The sequence below is a fragment of the Pseudocercospora fijiensis genome (assembly GCF_000340215.1).
Source record: "Pseudocercospora fijiensis CIRAD86 unplaced genomic scaffold MYCFIscaffold_1, whole genome shotgun sequence".
In the NCBI taxonomy this organism is placed as follows: domain Eukaryota; kingdom Fungi; phylum Ascomycota; class Dothideomycetes; order Mycosphaerellales; family Mycosphaerellaceae; genus Pseudocercospora; species Pseudocercospora fijiensis.
The window spans coordinates 1,175,324-1,196,394 of NW_006921532.1; the positions used below are offsets into that span (position 1 = coordinate 1,175,324).

General features: G+C 42.2%; 1 protein-coding gene across 1 annotated transcript in view; it reads right to left on the reverse strand.

The window, feature by feature from the left end:
• The window catches only part of MYCFIDRAFT_169160 (uncharacterized protein), a gene marked incomplete at both ends in the record, with an annotated part of 35,705 nt that overhangs the window by 1,474 nt on the left and 13,160 nt on the right, over positions 1-21,071 (reverse strand). Inside the window, 2 exons of the mRNA XM_007922608.1 lie at positions 6,705-6,713; positions 14,729-14,758. Coding sequence (XP_007920799.1) covers positions 6,705-6,713; positions 14,729-14,758 — 39 coding nt within the window. The remainder of the gene's footprint in view (positions 1-6,704; positions 6,714-14,728; positions 14,759-21,071) is intronic.

The window sequence follows — 21,071 nt, forward strand, 5'->3', positions numbered from 1 at the left end:
TGCTAGGGCGTAGTTTTGCTATAAGGACACTCTTATTCGACTGCCGGCTACGATTGCCGGCTATAATAGTTACTAGGTTGTATTTACTACGCTTTATTACCGTTGCTAGGGCGTGGTTGCCGTTGCTAGGGCGTAGTTGCCGTTGCTAGGGCGTAGTTACTGTTACCGGGGCGTAGTTGCCGTAGTTGCGAAAGCTTACCTATATAACGTTACGTAGGCGGCAACAATTAGGGCTTCGCGATATTCTTACACTTTCAACTTCTTCCTCTATACCTATACCGATAATAACTACTATACGCTACGCCCCCGCCCCTTTCCCTTATAATAGTAAGAGAGAAGCGCGCCGCGCGCTAAATAGAAGATAGAACTAAAGACCGCGAGTTTGTTTTGCCTAAGCGTCTAACTAAAAAGCGTAAGACTAAAGAGGAGTACTCTACGAAGAAGAATTCCGTACGAGACCGCGAGAGAAAGGATAAGATAGATAAGGATAAAAGAGCTAAGGATAAGAGAAGAAAGGCGCGGAATAAGGCATTCTATCGATAGCTAGCGCCTATAGAAAAAAGTGAAGGTTGGAATAAGAAGACAACCTAAGAGAAGGCTAAGAGGAGGAAAGAATTGCGGCCAGTTTTCGAGCGTAAAGTTCTAGTAGCGTAAGTTAATCTAGCTAGCGGCCGTAGCTAGTAGCTATAGCCGGCAGCCGTAGCCGGCAGCTATAGCCGGCATATTTTTCTTTAACACGTTAACTAATAGTATTCAGACCTATAGTCGCTACCTCTATCGATACGACCGATAGTAACGGAGATGTTTAGATAGCCGAGAACAACAATGCTAGAGTTTAGGATGCCGCGACAGAGCTTAATGCTACGAATAAAGGAACTGAAAAAAGCGAGGAGATACTATACGTCGATCTAGTAATAGGTACAGTCTTAGGGCCTAACGCTATAGACGATAAGCGCTAGGAGTAGATCGAGTATAGTTAAAGAGACGAGATACTAGTAAAGGGCTAAGGCATAAGTCCTATTAATCTAGAAAATTATAGTTAAAGCTACTACGAAAAGCTAGCAAGGATTAGAATCGAGACTAGTCGTCTTTATATCCTCGATATAGAGTAGAAGTTTCTTTATTAGTATTAGAGCGAAGCCTTTGCGTCTATAAAGGCAAAGTGGCTTGCGATTAATGCGATCGGGGCTAGGTATCTAAGGACGGCAGAAGTGTTACTATAGGAGGAAGGGGTATAGGTAATTATTCTATACTCGGCATATATAGCCGGCGTTCGTAGCCGGCAGATACTAACAGTTAAACAGAAAGCGTTTCTCGAAGGTAGAGTGCTACTGCTATATAAAATCTTTACTAAGGTAGAGAGGGCTTGTATCCGGAATCTAAGCTGCTAGTAGGATAGGTTAGCGTTAGAATTCTCTAAATCTCTATATAAGCCTCCGAAGGATTACCCGTTTTAGCGATACGGCTTTATCTCGACTACTCCGCAGGTACCTAAAGAAGCTCGAGCGCTCTTTAAGGTCTTTACTAAGAAGCGGAAGGAGTTCGAGGATTAGGATTGGTTAATAGAGCTATTAGTTAGTCTTAGGTTTCGTAGTTAGACTCGGCCTAAGCATTTGCTTATCGAGTGTCTTATACCGAAAGAGGATGGATTAAGACTAAAAACGAGCTTAGATTCGTTAGGTATAGTAGCTCGGTTCCGTTAGTAGGAGAGAGCCGCCGTATAGAAGGCAAAATTCAGGTAGTTAGGGTAGCTAGGAAAGAAATTCTAGTGGTTAGGCTAGCTAGGGTAGCTAGGAAAAAAAATCTGGTAGTTAGGTAGCTAGGAAATAAAAAAAAAAGGTAGCTAGCTATTTACTGCCTAGCTATTCCTAACGATACGATACTATAAAAGAAAGGGTGTTTCCCTACAGCTACTAGTATATATCTACTACTCCTAAGTCCTTACCTTACCGTACGAAACCTTAAAACATGCCGACCGACATTATATATACACTAGGCGCTACACTAGGAAGGGTAACAACGAGACGATAGTCGAAACAGTCTAGTATACGAGCGAGATTGCGACAACGTCGAGAGGAGGTCGTATACTTACCTTCGAGCCTATCGAGTCCTAGACTACGATTAGGGCTAGATTTATCCTCTCCGAATCCTAGTAGTAGGAATTCATTATAGGGTACTACTACCTAGTCCTTACCTTTACGGAGTCTAAGTAGAAGGTTGTTCGGAGACATAAGAATATCGAGTATTAACCCGGAAATCTTCGAAAAGGCTAGCTAGGCGTATCTTTAGAAACCCGAGTATATAGAGCAGTTCAATTAATAGGTCTATAAGATATAGTTCCCTTTATACTTACGTTCGAAGGAGTATAAACTCCGGAAGTACTCGATGCGATAGGGGAGTAAGGAGCGAACGGACACATTCTAGAAGTTCTTTATAGAGGGGGTATTGCACCGTTATACGACTTCTCGACTTAAAGGTTAACTAGTAATTGTCTGCAACTTCTGCGGTTTAATCTTGAAACACCCGAAACTAGGGGATAGGAACTTATCGCCTACGAACTATCTCTATTCTAAACGGTATCGGGAATCTTAAGGAGAGAGGAGAGTTAATATAGATATAGCGTTCTAGAAAGAGGTATGTCTTCTAAAATGCCGGCTATAGCTGCCGGCTATAGCTGCCGGCTATAGATTCCGGCTACCTAAATTAACCGTAGAGATCTAGCTAATTATTATAGGCTACGCTTAAGGAAGCTCTAGGATTAAAGGCTACCGATTTCTCCCCCGAAGACTTTAAGCAACTAGCAAACGAAATACTAGCTACAAACGGTCTTCCGGAAGACTTCTACGAAAGGGAGTCTATATAGAAGATATACCTATGTCTTACAAACTACCCTCCCCTATTTCTCGGCGCGACAACCTAGCGTATTATATTCGAAAAGAACAAAGAGGCTGCGTTAGACGATATTCGGGAGATCCTCCGTAATACTCGCCGAGTAGCTATTACTATCGATAGCTAGTTAAGCCGGACTATAAGAGCCTCCTTCCTCTCGATTATACTATACTTTATTAATTCGGATTAGAAACTCTAGGAACTCATAATCGGATTCCCTAAAATTCTAGGTTCCTATACTAGTAAGGATATAGCGAAGCTTGTCTATACGGTAATAGACAGGGTTAGCGTAATAACGAAACTAATCTCGATTACTACGGACAACGCTAGTAATAATCGAACATTATATAAGGCGTTGTATATACAATTTACTCGCATATATCTTTAAAATCACTAATTGTATCGATAGGGTCGAGTACGTAGAGGAGATTATAAGGTCTATAATCTAGCTTAATCTTCCGAATATTAAGCTCGCTACGATTCCGGATACGCACGACAATACGCACGATGATAACGATAAAGAGGAGCCTATTAATAGCCCTAGCCCTATTAAATCGGAGCCGACGTCGTTGCTAGTTATATCCCTATAGAAGTTTCCCTACCTCGCTTATATAGTTCAAATCGCGATCCGAGCCCTCTTTAAGACGCTTAAAATTGTACTATTAAACGACGACTAATAGAAGATCCTAGATAAGGATAAAGCAAAGTCGAAAGTCGAGAAACTTATTATAGCAATGAGACGGGATAAGGCAGAGAGCCTCGCTCTCGTTTTATATAAGGTATAACTTTTGTCCGTAGCCGGCACCTATAGCCGGCAACCTAGTATAGTTCTAACTCTTTTTCTCTAGCTTCGTCGTCTAGCAATATATACGAACTCGAGCTTATAGAGATATAACCGATTCGAGGCTATTTAAAAGAACCTAATCGAGCGCCCTAAAACCGATGCCTAGAATATCGTATAGAATAAGCGATAGCAAAAGCGGCCTCCTTAGCGCCTACTCCGTTTTACCTAAGACGTTAAGACCCGGTTCGATTCGACTTTCTATATAGTTACGAAGGGATATACTTTACGTACCGCTCTCGAGATCTATTAGAGTTCCGAGGGTATTAAGTAGCTCGGCCTTACCGCCGCCGAATAGCGCTAAGCAGAGTATCTCGTCGATATTAGTAAGCATTACGCGAAGGTTACTGCTACGATTAGAAGAACCCGAGGACCGACGATCTACCTTGTCTTTACGTACTATAACTAGCTCTTTAACGAGCTCGAGGAAACCGTAGCTAAGCTAGCTAGGAAGAGCGTTCCCTAGAAAGTAGCTATAACGAAAGCTATAGACACCTCCTATACTAAGTTGTATAAATATTACAGTACTACCTTTAACTCGTTCGGGGATATCTATAGCATTACGTACTTACTTAACCCGGTAGAAAAGGATATATACTAGCAGAGGCCGGAATAGAAGGCGGACGAGGTATAGCCGAAGTATTACTAGACTATTCTAGAAAAGATGTTCTACGAGCGTCGGAAAGAAACTAGTCTAAATACAGCTCCTATAAAGAAAAAGAAGGTTTAGAAGGCTCCGATATTATACCTGTTTCGTAGGTAGGAAGTAGAGGCAGAAGAGGAAGCAACTACTAAAGTAAATAAAGAAGAGTTCGATCTCTATCGGCGCGCGAGTAAGTACAAACCCGTAGGCTCGGAAAGAGGGCTAATAATCTCTAGATCTTACCGGTCTTCTAGACGAATTCGGAGACGATATTCTCGCTATATAGTAGCGGTTAGAGCCTAAGTTTCTAACGATAGCGTCGGTCGCTCGGGACGTCCTCGCTATCCCGAGCGTAGGTATAGGCTATAAGAGGTCTTTTAGTATCGCTCGTTACTAGGGCCGCTTTAATCGAATATACTCGCCTACTACCTTCGAATCTATTATAGTATTCCGATACTATCTCCTCTACTAGAATCGCTAAGGTAGGTTACTAAAGATTATACTAAAGGAGTTGATCGAGGAATTAGAAAACCTTAAGATCGAAGAAACCTAGGAGCGCGAAGAGAATGCGAAATTTAGTCTAAGCGAAACCCTAATTAGCGATAACGAAGAGGAGGAGGGCGGAGGTAGAAGGCGATACCGGGTCGAGAAGCGGAAACGTATATAGGCTTAGAGTAGCTTTAAGGAGACGAAGCGTTTACGTATAAGGTAATATAGCCGGCGTATATAGCCGGCATATATCCGAAATGTGTTTCGAATTCCTAGGACCTAAATAGACTAGTTGCTATAGCAACCGACCCCGCTTACCTGCGGACTATTTCTAATTCTCTATTCGCTCTTCCTCTCCTTCTTCCCTTTCCCTATATTCTTAAAGACAAATATGCCTTAAGGATTCGGCTCTTCGGGCCTTCCTAAGCCGGCTGCCTCCCCTTCCTTAAGCTACTATCCTTTATTCGAATCTGACGATAACCTAATAAGGCGGTTTAATAGAAGACTATTTGTTCTAGAAGGCAAGAAGCATTAATGTCTCCTTACGATTATATGCTTATTAATTTCTAGGTCCTACCGATATACCCTCGTCGCCTAAACGCGTAGATAAATATCTTTAGAGGCTAAAGGGCAAGGGTAAAGCAAGCTAAGTATAGGGAGACCGTAGCGAGAACGAGATATCGGAAGAGCAAGGCTCTCCGTAGTATATACGAAGGAAGGGGGTTCCTCGGAAAATAGTACCGAAAAATAAGAAGGCTGTAGGTAGATAGGAGAAGGCTAAAAAGAGTAGGCGGACAAAGACTGTCGCGAAGAAAAGTTATCTTTCTATTAAAAGAAAGGGAATAAGGCAGGACTCGACGATAAAGAAGCGGCGCTTTAAACTAGGTACTATTGCCCTTCGCTAGATCCGGCTTTTCTAAAATAAAAGAGGGACCGAGCTTTTAATCCCTAAGACTCCCTTCTAGCGACTCGTCCGAGAAATTACATTAGATTTTCGGTCTAGTATGCGATTTACGGCTAAGGCGATTAGTGCTCTTTAGGAAGCTACGGAGGCATTTCTCGTAACCGAGCTTGAGCTTTTAAACCTCCTTGCTATCTATACGAAGCGGGTTACTCTTTAAAATAAAGATATACAGCTTCTAGCTAAAATTCGGCGTCGGTTTATAGCGGATTAGTTGGAAATTGTATTTAGTCGTTAGATTAACCTAGGAGGAGGCCCATTTTCGTATCGTTTTGCCGGCTATAGGTGCCGGCTATATTTCTGATTTTATCTCCGCGCCGTCCCTAAATCTAAGGTACGAAGTAGAAACCTAACGCTCTATATTTACCCGGCTATTATAGAGACGAGCTACATTCAGATTAGTTTCTTCGTATATCGCGACCTAGCGGGTAGTAAGCGAAAGGGCGATAGAACGTTTATAATACGTCTCTATTTAGACCTAAAACACAAAGGTCCTAAGGAGCCCTAGTATCCTAACTATAAGGAGATTCTTTAGCATTAGCACTTTGATCCTCTATACTACGAGGCAGATAGCAAGCCTACGAGAGAGAAACTTTAACGAGAAATTCTCTATAATACGTAGCGCTATTGCATAGCTATAGATACGCACTAAGTCCGGTAACTCGAAGAAGAATTAAGACAGCGTATTAGCGACCGAGGAGGAGATCGATAGTATACTAGTAGAGTCGAGGTCTTATAAGCGAAGTATAAGATAATATAGGCTCTTAGTCGTATAGAGTAACGTACTATATAAATAACTAGGCGTGCTACTCTTATTTACTTACGACCTATATCCTAGGATGCTCTTCTCGTACTTTTTATACTCTTTTCTAATACCTCACCTATAAGCGCTCCGCGACAACCGAGTGAATATAAGCTGTAGGGTTTCCGCTCGGTACCTTAGCCTCCGAGATAGGGCGGAGTTGAATTTAGAGCGATAGTCGGCACCCGTAGCCGGTATATAGAGACGGTAGTAGGCCTTTTTCTGCTAAATAACTAGCTTGTTTAGTATAGCCTACCTGATATTTCTTATATTTACTAGCAATAGGCCTAGGTTACTTATAAGATTACTATAGCTAGTAAAGGCATTACTAAAGAATATCTATACTATAGTAGGATACTATTATCACGCCGGCTATTTATTAAAAGGAGGCTTTCGCCTATTACTATGCCGGCTATATATACCGGCTATATTTCAAAGTCTGCCGTACCTGCCTTTTTTAGCCGTGCCTGCCTTCTTTCCTTACTCTAACGTTACTATAATGTAGGCTTGCGCGAAGCTTACTCTATTACCTAGCGATACCGCGATACTACCTCTCTCGCTATATTCAACCTTCGCATCGATACCTATACCTCTACGCTCTATATCTACTACCTCCGTAACACCCTCGCTCCGCGCGCGCCTTCGTATACCTTCGTAACGCACTTTTTTCCTTAATTCGACGACTTTTATAATAGCGAATCCACTTAACTAAGTTACGACGCCTCGCAAGAAGGGACCTACTACTTCTACGGGTCGCAATAAGATCGGAAATAAAGGAACGAGTATAGTACATTAACGCAAGATAGCTGCTACTGCCGCCGCTAGCTCCGGTGCTAGAAAGGGCGTCGCGAGCAAGGCTCCGCGCAAGACAACGGCGGGCAAGGCTCTATATAAGACGACAATTAGCGCTTCTACTACTAGTAGCAATCGTGCGAAGCGTCGATAGCGCCTAGGAAGTAAGTCCTATTTATAGCCGGTAGCGTAGCCGGCAGCGTAGCCGGCATTCTTACTGTCTTTTTACTAATCCTTCTTTAGCCGTAGCCCTCCGTAAGATTCGGCAGTATTAGAAGAGTTCTAAGCTCCTAATCCGCAAAACTCCTTTCTAACGACTTGTTCGCGAAATTGCCTAGGATTATAGAATAGACCTTCGCTTCTAAGCCTCCGCGATAGGCGCCCTTTAAGAGGCTATAGAAGCCTACCTAGTTCGTATCTTCGAATGTATGTTTCTCTTCTACCTCTTTTCGGACTATACTAATACTATTTTAGCGGTCAACCTTATAGCTATCTACGCGAAGCGTATAACGATTATAGATAAGGATTTTAAAGCACTCGATTAGATCCTAAAAGGCTAGAATGTCTATATTCGAGATAGTGCTAGATAGGATAGATATACTAGTAGGAAGGATGTTCGTAGTGTCGTCTATAAGCTTTTCTATATACGAAATGAGCCGCTATTATACGGCGCTATATACCGCGCTCTAAATACTCTCTAAGCATATATATATAGTACAGTATGCTTTATTAGCCGTACGGAATAGAAGTCTCCCAAAATCCCGTTAGTACTAAGGAGTAAAAAGGCCGGCTACGCTGCCGGCTACGCTGCCGGCTACGCTGCTAGCTACGCTACTAGGTTTTTTAAAGAACTAAAAGAAGATAGACATTCCGGTTGATTTGTATTAGTTTAGATTTTTATAAAAAGAAAATAGGGAAAAATAAGGAAGGTTGAAGAGCCTAATAGTTATAGTTATAGGTACTATCCCTGTTTTCTAGAGCATATTATACACCTGCCTTCGCAACTCTACCTAATACTCCCTCTAAATATCCTTATACTCTACCTACTAGAAATTCAACTAGGTACCTAGACCTACAGCTGCCTCTATATCTTTCACTATCTTCTATAGGTTGAAGGCCTCTTCTATAGCAGCCTCTACCTCCTTATACAATACGAAGTTACTACCTACCCTACCCTTTATATCTCCTAAATAACTAAGAGTTCTAAGGAACGAACTAGCATTCGGCCTTAGTATAGCGAGTGACTAGTGGAACGTTCTATAGAGCTGCCTTATAGCTCTTTTATATACTATACCGATACCGAGGGAGGAGCTATCCTAGTACTTAATGTTGTCGAATAGTTCGGTAGGAAAGTGTATAAACTTCTTAAGGAGGAGGACTTCTAGGGAAATCGATAAGTTCTGCCTAGATCTAGATAAAGACATTCTACTAAGCAGTTAGGGAATTGAACCGTAAACGAAAGGATGAAATTTATACCTAAGGAGTATAGTTTCCGAACTGAACTATAATGCCTTGTATATGTATATATGCTTTTGATTGGTTAGTGCCCTTAGCTAATTGTCTATAGATTTGAGGTTATATAAGTACCTTTATATAACTACGTAGCCTAAGTAGGATTCGAAAATTCTATAAGTACTAAGGACTGAAAATGCCGGCTACGCTGCCGGCCACACTGCTAAGTCTTACAAAGGGCTTACTTGAAGCTACGTATATATTCGTACACTTCTTAAAAACCGATAAATTATATAGTTCGAACTAGCTACTTATATAGTTGCTTAGCAAACCAACCTAAACTAAACTAGAGTTTCGGCTTAGCAAACTAAACTAAACTAACCCGAACCACTGCGGGGTCTACTAATTATATCTTTTCAAAAAACTTAGTTCTTTTAGTTTCTATAGATAAAGGCTATTATAAGTATAATAGTTAAGGTTCGCCTTACTTAAAGGGTCGGAAAGATCGAGGAGTAACCTATTGTCTACAAGATCGACCCTAGCTAGCTTAGCTCTATAGTTTTTGCCCTTAGTTAGTTAGCCTATTAAGCTACTTAATCTTTTAAACCTTAATATTTTAACTTAGCCTTAAAGTTTTGATTAAACCTTTAATAGGTTTAATCTTTTAACTTAGTTAGTATAGTGCTTTAGGCTCGTAGTATAGGTAAGGTTAATAATAGTAGCGAGTAGGTAATATTAATAACGGCGGCGCTAGTCGTCTTAGTACTAACTTTACCTTGCTTCTAATTTCCTTCTTTAACTAATAATAATATTAGCAATACCGTTACCGATATAGTCGCGTCGTCTTCCTTCGATTAGTAACATACTCCGCAATACCGTTACTAATATAGCCGCGCCGGCCGCGCCGTCCTCGCCGATTGCCTAGGCCTCGATAGAATAAGGGAATAAGAGGGGGACCTAAATACTAGGAGAAGGGCCTTATAGGGCGCGTTAGTAGAGAGGTGATTTTCTAAAAGAGTATCGAATAGTTAACGCGTTATAGCGCGCTTGTTAATACTCGGTACGCGTTTACTATAGTAGTATAGTCTTATTGTCCTAGTTTGCCGGCCTCTAATTAGTTAGCTAATAACACCCCGGGGGTGCTATTAATCCTAGGCCTTAATAGTAACATTATAGGCCCTTAGCCTTCTTTTTGTTCTTTATACTAGTCTAATACTTATCTAATAACTTAGTTATATCTTTAAAAGAGGCTTTAGCTTCCTACGAGTCCTATTTAGGTAAATAGCCTTGCTATCTTAATAGGTACTCCTTCTTGCCTTTCCTAGTCCGGTACTATAGGATACGTTCTATAGACTACAGCTCTTTACTATCCGCTAGTATGTCTTCGTATTTAGTAGAGGCTTCCTCCCCCTCGCGTAGGTAATATAGCTTAAGGAGGGATATATAGAAGGGATTATAGATAGTATAATAAGGAGGAAGCTATAACTAATAGGCCTATACGGAGGAGCCCTTAACTTCTCGAATACGGAATAGACTAATATATCTTAGTGCGAGCTTAGGCCTTGTTTTGCCGTTAGGTAATAGGTACTTACGGATGCGGAGGTTCTTAGTGCTTAGTATAACTATATCGCCTTGCTTAAAGGTTATCGGTGTGTAGTGTTTGTTATAATAGGCCTTCTAATAGGTCTAGGCCTTTGCTAGTTTGTTAGCTATCTTAGCGTAAATCTCTCGTATCTTTTGAACCCTCTTAATAGCTGCTAGTGTCTTAGGTGTTAGTACTTAACGCGCTTCCCTTTCCTTGCGCTCGGCCTCGAGCGATAGGGGGTCTTATAGCATAGTAGCGTTCTAGCCTATTATAGCTATATATAGCGAGACCTTAATTAATAAGTAGACACTGTTATTGTATACGAATTTAGCTAGTTATAGGAGGTTAACCTAGTTATTAGGGTTCTTATTAATATAGCTGCGTAGGTACTACTATAGGGTAGCATTTTGCCTCTCGGTCTAGCTATCTATTTTTAGATAGAACGCTATAGATAGGCGATACTTAAGTCTTAGCTATAGGCATATCTTACTCTAATAGTAAGATATAAATGTCGAGCCTCGGTCGGAAACTATCCCTTTAGGGGTTCCCTAATAGCTATAGAAGATGTTGTTCTATAGTGCTTTAGCTATATTAATAGTAGTCTAATCCTTCCGAGTAGGAATATAGCGAGTACCCTTAGTAAATCGGTCTATAACGACTAGTATAGCGTTAAAGACGTCTCTACTTCCTTTTCGTTTAGTAGGGGGAAGACCTATAATAAAATCTATTATAAGCTCTGCAAATAGCTTGTTAGGGATTAGTAATAAGGACAACTCGCTAAAAGGCTAATGCTTCGGTACCTTATGTTAGAAGGGTATATTAGCAGGTAGATAGGGTAGTAGTAGGTACAAGTAGTATTCGATAGAGAACTAGGAGGAGAAGGAGGAAGGTAGGCTAGTTAGCCTAACGCTAAGCGCCAAGCCCTAACTAAGGTACTAAGACCCTAGCTTTACTCGAGCTAGTTACATGCTAATTACGTATAGCCTCTAATACACGCTTCCCTTCTAAAAGCCGCGCCCTCGTAGCCTTTCTATATTCTAACCTCGACCTCCGTTACTACTAACTTAGCAAGTTTAATAAGCTGCTTAGCCGCGCTGAATTAAACACTTAACTACCTAATTATATAACTATATTAAACCTTACTTTCAATACAATGTCTAACTCTAACTACGCTATCCTTACATACAATAAAGTAATATATAACTATAAGAATTAAGGACTATCGACTAATTACAATACGAGCGCGTCTTCCCTACTGCAATAGGTAGACGTACGAGGTATTACAGCCCTACCTCCGTTCTAAGTAATGTCGTACCGAGTTCTTTGTATCTACTCTTAAAAGATCTAGCAATGTCCGCTTCCGAGGGTTATTGTTCTTATTGTTCGTAGTTTCGCTAGCCCTAATTAGCTAGGTTTAGTAGCCTTTAATTGTTAATCTTATCTTATCTTTTTCGAAAAAATACAGCTCGTCTAGTTTCTATAGATAAAGGCTATTATAAGTATAGTAGTAGAGGTTCGCCTCGCTTAAAGGGTTAGATAGATCGAGGAGTAACCTATTATCCGCAAGATCGACCCCGGCTAGCTTAGCTCTATAGTTTTTGCCCTTAGTTAGTTAATCTATTAGTCTACTTAATCTTTTAAGCGGCTTAAAGTTTTGACTTGGCCTTAAAGTTTTAATTAAACCTTTAATATAGCTATTCTCTTAACTTAATTAGTATAGCGCGCTTCCGGCCTTAGGCCGTAGTATAGGTAAGGTTGTCTTCGCAAGTGCAGCGATAATAGTAAGTAATGTTAATAATAGCGGCGCTAGTTGTCTTAGCGCTAACTTTACCTTCTTCTAACTTCCTTCTTTAACTAATAACAACTCGGCAACACCGTTACTAATATAGCTGTATCCCTCCTTTCTTAAACAGGAACACACTCCGTAACACTATTACTAATATAGCCGCGCCGGCCGCGCCGTCCTCGCCGATTGCCTAGGCCTCGAGGCCCCGATAGAATAAGGGAATAAGAGGGGGACCTATAGGACGCATTAGTAAAGAGGTAGAGTCCTTAAAAGAGTAGGCAATTAGTTAACGCGTCGTAGCACGCTTATTAACACTCGGTGCGCGTTCACTATAGTAGTATAGTCTTATTGCCTCTTGTTACTAACAATTGCTTGTAGCTAATTAGTTAGCTAATAGTACCCCGGGGGTAGTATTAATCCTAGGCTTAGTAGTAACATTATAGGCATTATAAGCTCTTAGCCTTCTTCGTGTTCTTTACGCTAGTCTAATACTTATCTAATAACTTAGTTATGTCTTTAAAAGAGGCTTTAGCTTCCTATAAGTCCTATTTAGGTAAATAGCCCTACTATCTTAATAGGTACTCCTTCTTGCCTTTCCTAGTCCGGTGTTGTAGGATACGTTCTATAGACTATAGCTCTTCGCTATTAGCTAAGACTTCTTCTAACTTAGTAGGCGCTTTATCGCCTTCGCGCTAGTAGTATAGTTTAAGGAGGGATATATAGAAGGTGTTATAGATAGTATAATAGGGTAGAAGCTATAACTAATAGGCCTATATGCCCTTAGCCTCTCGAATACGGAATAGGCTAATGTATCTTAGTACGAGCTTAGGCCTTGTTTTGCTATTAGGTAATAGGTACTTGCGGATACGGAGGTTCTTCGTACTAAGCATAACTATATCGCCTTGTTTAAAGGTTATCGGTATATAGCGCTTATCGTAGTAGGCCTTTTAATACTCTTAAGCCTTTGTTAGCTTCTTAGCTATCTTAGCGTAGATTTCTCGTATCTTCTAGACACGTTCTATCGCCGCTAGTGTTTCTAGTACTTAACGCGCTTCCCTTTCCTTACGCTCGGCCTCGAGCGAGGTAAATAGACCTTGTAGTAGGGCAGCGTTTTAGCCTATTATAGCTATGTATAGTGAAACTTTAGTAGATAAGTATACGCTATTATTATATACGAATTCTATAGGCTATAGGAGGTTAACCTAATCCTCGGGGTTCTTATTAATATAGCTACGTAGGTACTGCTATAGGGTAGCATTCTACCTCTCTGTTTAACCGTTAGTCTATAGATAGAAGGCTATTAATAGCCGATGCTTTAGTCTTAGCTATAAGCAAATCTCGCTCTAATAGTAAGATATTAGTATCGATCTACGATCGGATACGATCCCCTTAGGGGTTCCCTAATAGGTATAGAAGATGTTAGTCTATAGCGCCTCTACTATATTAATAGTAGTCTAATCCTTACGCGCCGGGATGTATCGAGCGCCTTTAGTAAATCGATCTACTATAATAAGGATAGTATTATATATATCCTTGCTGCCCCTACGCTTAGTAGGCAGAAGGCCTATAATAAAGTCTATTATAAGCTTAGTAAATAGCTTCCTAGGAACAGGAAGTAAAGACAACTCGCTAAATAGTAAGTGCTTTAGTGCTTTAACTCGCTAGTAAACTATATAGGTCTGTATATACTCCTTTATATACCGCTTACTATTTGGCTAGTAGTATATACGCGATAGTAGCTCGTGCGACCTCTCTATACTATAGTAACTAGCGAGCTTACTATTATAGTGCCTCTTTAAAAGCTCTTATCTAATCGATTGTTTAGCGGGGATATAGTATCTGCCCTTAAACTTTAAGTAACCTTTATCGTCGATCGACTAATTACTCTTACTAGATCGAGTCGTTTGCTGTTACGGGTAAGCAATGCGTACGCAGATACTAGATATAAGACTTAATAGGTTCGATAAAGAGCTAAGTCTATCTACGTGAATCCGAATAGTTTTGTGCGGTGCGCTAAGCGCTAAGTAGTAGGTTAGAGTCGCGTAGGCCGAATGCCTAAGGCTAGCGCTTTCTACCTAGGGCGTAGCCCTTTATATTACCCCCGTCCTCCTCCCCTTCCTTAGTAGGGATAGAAAGCCCTCCGTAGTTTCTATCGCTATTACTTTATCCGTTAGATCTACACTTATCTAAGCTTCTCTAGAGTAACGCGCTCGTAGTTTCCTCCTTTGCGATCGGGGTTTCTACTACTTTCCGGTCGGGGTTGCCGTATCCTAGGCTTTAAGGGCTATAACTTTCTTTGCGACTGCTAAACTGCGCTCTTTTACCTGTTTACCCCTTCCTAAAACGCGCCTTACTTATACTCGCGCCTTCCGTTACTTTCGCGACCTTTACTTCCGTATCGCTTTCTATAAGTATTAATATTTCCCTCTTCTTCTTCTTCTTCTTCTTTTTCTATATACACCTCTACTACTACTACTACTACTAACACCGCAAGTCCCTCCCCTTCCTCCTCGGTTCCCTTCGCAAAATTAACTTGTCCTAGATAGCTCGTCGAATCTACTATGTTAGTTGCTATAACTCCGGCGAAGACTACGCCGACTAATCTATAAGGTTCCCGTCCGATTCGTCGCAGAGTCCGCTAACTTTCTTAAGCCCGCTAGCTCGAGGGCTTGCGCTAATTGCGCTCGTAAGAGAATTGCTTACGCCCTACTATAAGTTATCGCGATTCCCGTACTAAATCTCTCGCTAACTATTTAGTCCTTAAATAGCCTACATAGCCTACGCTAACTATACCCGCGCGACCCGCGCTAATGTCGCCGAGAAGCACTCCGAGCTTCTTAAGGTTCTTAAGGTATAGAAAGCCCTTAAGTCTCTCTAGCCGTAGGGGTTATTATCTAGGTAAGATTCCCCGTTTCCCGCGATAAAACCCTCGCTAACCGTCTATTTTAGCGCTATCGCCTCGGAGGTAATAAACACCGTCGCTAATATCGTAGCTTAATAGAGTTAGACGTAAGTCCTTCGCTGCCCTCCGACTTTCTTTCGCTAACCTCTCTTTTTTAGTAGCGTTCTAAATGCCCTCTGTCTCGGCAATAATTATATAGGTCCGCTAGAGGAGTAAAGGTTTCCGTAGGTTTTCTAGTAGGCTCTAGGTAGTTTCGGATGTATTATTATTATTTTTTTTGTAGTCCTAAGGTAACCTTCTAATTTCGGGCGGAGACCCGATACTTACTTATAAATACCTAAATAAAATTCTTCTTAACTCCTAATTATGTTTCTCTTCTCTAGTATTCTAGCAAACCTAAGTCGAATAAGTTAGTAAGAAAATCCAAACTCTAGAAGTTAATAAAAGTCCTTAGAATCTATAAACCCGTTACTCCGTAGAAAAACTCTAGGTTGCCGCGTTATTTCTTCCGTTTTCCTCTCTTTTCCTAATCTCCTAGAGGCCCGTCGTTCTCCTCGATTTGTCTATATTTCGCTTCGAAGTCGTCTAGCGCGGAGGTATCCGCGATATAGTCTAGAGGTTCCTACGTAGGTTTATAGTACCCGCTCTATTTTACGAGTGCTTCTCGCCCTCGGCCCTACTTCTTTTTTCGGACGTATAGGATCTCTTCGACCTACTACTCTTTATACGTCTCGATTAAGATAGGGTCCGGCTGTTCGTCGTCGGTTACCTGCCCTAGAAGGGGGTCCCGGCTCGCAAGTCTTAGAAGGTCGGTATAGAATACCGGGTAAATGTTACTAGGTATCCCCGAGAGTTATACTAAGATAGGCGACAATACCTCTTCTATCGTATACTTAGCGTACTTCGAGTCGAGGCTCTTCTTTAGTCTACCGGTCTAGTAATTCCTTAGGTCGAGCTAGACCTTGTCTCCGATATAATATACCGGCGCTAGAGTTCTAGTCTTGTTCGCGCTGTCCTCTTGTTTCTATACGGCCTCTGCTATCTATACTTAGTACAGATCTAAGATCTGCTTAATCTTGTTTACGAACTCCTCCGCCCGTTTCGCCGCGATTAGCCGTTTGTCGATAGCTAGGTCCTCCTCTAACGCGACGGGGGAGGTAGATTCGTAACCGTAAGTCGCGAAGAAAGAGCTTATTCCTAACCCCGCTTAGTGTCTCCCGTTGAACGCTAGTTCTACCGTAGGAAGCTATTAGTTCTAATCGGACTGTATCTAGTTAATATAGTTCCGTAGGTAAGCTTATATGTCTTAGTTTGCGCGCTTAGGACCTCCGTCGGTTTATAGATAGTAGGCGGAGCTTAACCTCTACTTTATACCGAGTAGTCGACACATCTCTCTCTAGAAAGTACTCGTCTAATTCGTACCTCTATCGCTAGTAATAGTACGAGGAAGTCCGTAATACCTAACCTAGTATTTTAGGAACAAAACCGCGCATTCCTCTGCTTTTATAGAGGGAGTACTAATAAGGGCGATCTATTTGCTAAGACGGTCTTTAATTACCTATAGATACCGGTTCCTATCTAACTCCGGTAGGTTAGTTATAAAGTCTATCGAGATTTCCTAGAAGAAATAGTCGGGTACTAGTAGGGGTTTTAGGAGGCCGTATTTGTATTCCCTCTATACTTTATTGCGTCTATAATAGTTATAGTTCCGTAGGAATTGCCGCACCTGCTTCGACTATAGCGGCTAGTAAAAGTCGCGACCTAGTATAGAAGTAGTAGAATCCCGGCCGGGGTAGCCGTAGAGCGGCGAGTCGTAGATCGACTAGATAATCTTCGTACGTAGTATATCCTACTATAGTTCCTCGGCCCCTATATCTTTATATTCGGTTTCCGTCGTCGCTAGGGCTCCTAGAACCTAGAGCTTGCCGCGGTAGCGAAGGAACCCCTTAGGGTCTATTATATAATCCCCGATCTAAATTTTTGCTTTAATTTCCGGTTGCAATATTCTGCCTCCCTTACGGATTTTTCGTACTACCGTCTAGTATACCGTATCTTTCTCGATAATGCTCTTCTATATATCGTTTATCTCTAGGTCCTAGAATAGTTTAGCGCTTTCCGGCGAAGGCTACGCGGGCTCTGTTTCGTTCGCGAGTAGGGATAACGGGCTCGCCTTCGTTATACGCGGGAAGCTACGGATAGTAGCACTAGAAATCTAGACGTTTTCCGGCTAGTTTAGAGAGAGGTCCGGCTCTAAGAATCTCCGGAACCTCGAAAGCTTGTCGTCTTAGCCTAACGTATCTTATTCCCTCCTCGATAAGGTATCTAGTAGGATAGCTTCGATTCCCGGCCGGTAGACTAGGGTAAACTAGTACTTCGCTAGTTCTTCCTACTATCGGATCTATCTTTCGGATAGCTAGCGCTTTACTATAAAGTATTCTAGGTTCTTATAGTCCGTCTAAATCGTAAAGGGGCTATATGATTTTAGCTCGGAGTTCTAAAACTTAATACTAGATACGACTGCGAGCATTTCCTTATCGTAGATATCGTAATTAATCTCTACCTTATTTAGTTTCTTCGAAAAGAAGCCTACTAGTCGGCGGATTCCCGCCTTTTCTTAGATAAGGGCGCCCCTAATCGCGAACCCGCTACAATCCGTCTTAAGGAAGGTAGGGAGGGACGGGTCCTACTAGGTAAGGACCGGGGCGCGGTAGAATTTGTCCTTTAGCGTCTCGAACGCTTTGTCCTATTCTTCTCCCTAGGCGAACGGGGTTCCCTTACCGGTAAGCGCAGTTAATAGCGCGGAGATCTTAGAATAGTTCGGTACGAATATACGGTAGTAGTTCGTAAATCCTAAGAAACGACGAACTTCCTTTTAAGTCTTAGGTGCTACCTATTTTCGTACGGCTTCTATCTTTTTAGGGTCGGCTAACACTCCTCCTCCGTCGGCGTAGACGATAAATCCTAGGTACTTAATCTTTTTCTAGGCGAATTCGCTCTTTTTAATATCGAGGTAAAGGCCTCCGTCCTAAAGCTTCTTAAGTACTACTCTTACCTTACGGAAATAGTCTTCCCTCGACCCGCTCGAGTAGATAACTACGTCGTCTATATACGCCGACGCGAAGTCGTCTAGATACTCCTATAGGAGAGTATTAATATACCGTTAAAATGTAGCCGGGGCTCCGGACAAACTAAACGGATATACTAGCTATTCGAACGAGCCTAGCCTCGTCCGGAAGGCCGTCTTATACTCGTATCCTTTCGCTATTCTAATCTTGTAAAAGGCCGAGACTACGTTAACCTTAGTTAACTACCGGGCCTCCGTTAGGTTCCTTATAGTGTCCGGGATTAGTAGGAGGGGGTATCTGTCTTGCTTCGTTAGAGCGTTAAGTGCCCTATAGTCGTAGTAGAACCGTAGTCCTCTCCTAGGCTTCTTAACGAACAGTATAAGCGCCGCCGCTTCGGAGTTCGCCGGTCTTATAAACCCCTTCTTTAGGAGCTCGTCTAGCGACTTCTATAAGACTAAGAGTTCTTGTTTCGATATACTATAGAGCGGACCCTAAGGGAGTTAAGGCTAGGATCCGTCTAGTTTCTCCCGGAGTTCTATCGTATAGTCGATGCTAGGGCGATAGGGCGCTAACTTATCGGCTTCTTTTTAACAAAATAGCGCGGCTATATCGCGAACCTCCGGGGGTAGCTTCTTCTTTAGCTCCTCGATCGTCGGGTATTCCTTCGTCTTTAGGGCCTTTTTAATGTCCTCGGCAATTGTCGCGGTAAGTAGGCTTCTTGCGGCGTTAATCGTAGCGATATTCCCGTTCGTATCGACCTCGCGGTAATAGCGCCCTTCTTTAATCTAATACCGAGCCCTCTCGTAGTAGTACCGTCGTTTTTTAGGCGCGGTCTAGACCTTATTATATACCTTCTATAGGTTCCCTAGGATAAGGGGAAAAGCTAATCCCGGTACGACGTAAGCGTATACCGTTTATTAGAATCCATTGATTTCTATCTAGAAGGCGACGACTCCTATAATTTTCGCGTCTTATATTGCCGCCGACGCTCCTTTTACTTCTCGGGACTTACGGCTAATATAGCTAAGTCCGAGGCCTTTAGCTAGGCCCGTATTAATTGTAGCGTAATACTAGTATCCTTCGTCGATAAGAGTAGAAGTTCCGACGTTATTTTCGAGGACTATATCGGTATATATAAGATTCCCGTTTATGTCCTTTTTAACTTCTTCCTATTTCTTTGCCCGTACTCTATCTACTCCCGACTCCTAACTACGAGTAGGAGTTACTCTTTTCCCGAGTCGGAACTACTTAAGTCCGACTATTCCTCTATATCCTCTAGAATAGGTTATACGGAGGCGACACTAATCTTAGTAGGCTAAGCCGGCGGGGCGTACGGGTAATCTCGAATGCGGTATCCGCTCGCTCTATAGCGGAAGTAGAGTCTTTTCTCTTTACGCTTCTCTCTTTCTATAGAGTCGACCTATTTAGCCCTAGGTTTCCCCGCTATCGATTATTAGGCTCCGCGGTTCTTTCTACGGGAAGCGTTAGTTTAAGCGGGATTTATAACTACGTCTCTATTAGAGTCGACCTTCGGGTTCGCCGCGGGGGCCGTATAGGGGGGAATAACGACCGTAGGACTCGCTACTTCTTTCTTCCTTTCTTGCTAGCGTTTCGTAGCCTGTTTGAACTAATCTATCGACTCGAGGTTCGTTATAATCTACTCGACCTCCTCTATATAGAGGCGGTAATCCTTGATCTTTAGTACGGCGGTAGTATAGGTCTTAGCCGCGTTCGAGAAGGTGTTTTTTAAATAACCGATTTTCGTATCGTCTATCTAACGGTCTCTGCCTACGCTTAGTAGGAGGCCGTCGAATTCTAGCTAGTAGTCGTACTAAGGTTGTCCCTAGGAGTGCCTTAGGGCTTAGAGTTGCTCTAGCGCCTTTATAGCTTCGTTGCTATCCGCGAAGACGTCCTCGAGTTGCTAGAAGAAAGCTTCGGGGTCCTTTCCTTTCGTAAGGCTTCCTCTTTCCTAGAAGTAGCGCATCCTAGCGCGTTCCTTTGCCGGTAGGGTATCGTATACGGTATCCTAGTAGTAATCTTCGGAGAGCTTTAGTTTCAGCCCGGAACGAATTCGGTACGAACTTCTTAGTCGTAGTAGGTAGTCCCGGAACGACTCGGCTTTCCTATCCTATAATAGTAGTTTCTACTCGCGGGATACCGTTACGTTTTAGCCGGAAGCCGAGAGAGTTTCTAGCAGTCCCTTTAGGATCTCGTTCGTAGACTAGTCTCGTACTAAACTAGCTTCGGGAGGCCTAGGCTAGCGAGACGCTTCCGCGTATTAGAGCGCAGAACGAGTAGCTTATAGCTAGGCTTCTATCGTCTACTATCTAGTATAGAGACTCTCGAAGGCACGATAAATCTCGTCCCTAGTTATCTCTAGTACGGCAGAGGCAGCGTTCCCCTAGCTATCTTACTCGGGTTCCTAATAAACCTTAGCGTTTCCTATATTAAAGATCGAACCTAATATTACGGGTAAGTAACGCGTACGTAGATGCTAGATATAAGACTTAATAGGTTCGATAAAGAGCTAAGTCTATCTACGTGAATCCGAATAGTTTTGTACGGTACGCTAAGCGCTAAGCAGTAGGTTAGAGTCGCGTAGGCCGAATGCCTAAGGCTAGCGCTTTCTACCTAGGGCGTAGCCCTTTATATTCGCCTACTTACAAGCCTATTAATGCGCTCGATAGCAAAGGCGTCCCTCTACTAAGTACGTAATAGCTTATTTATAAACGATCGACTATCCCTATTTGCAAGGTTATTTAATAGCACCCTCGCTATCGAACGAGGTACGTATTATATATATCTAATAGTACTAGTAGCCGGAACTACTACAACCTCTTCTATAGTACTATCGCTATATAGGC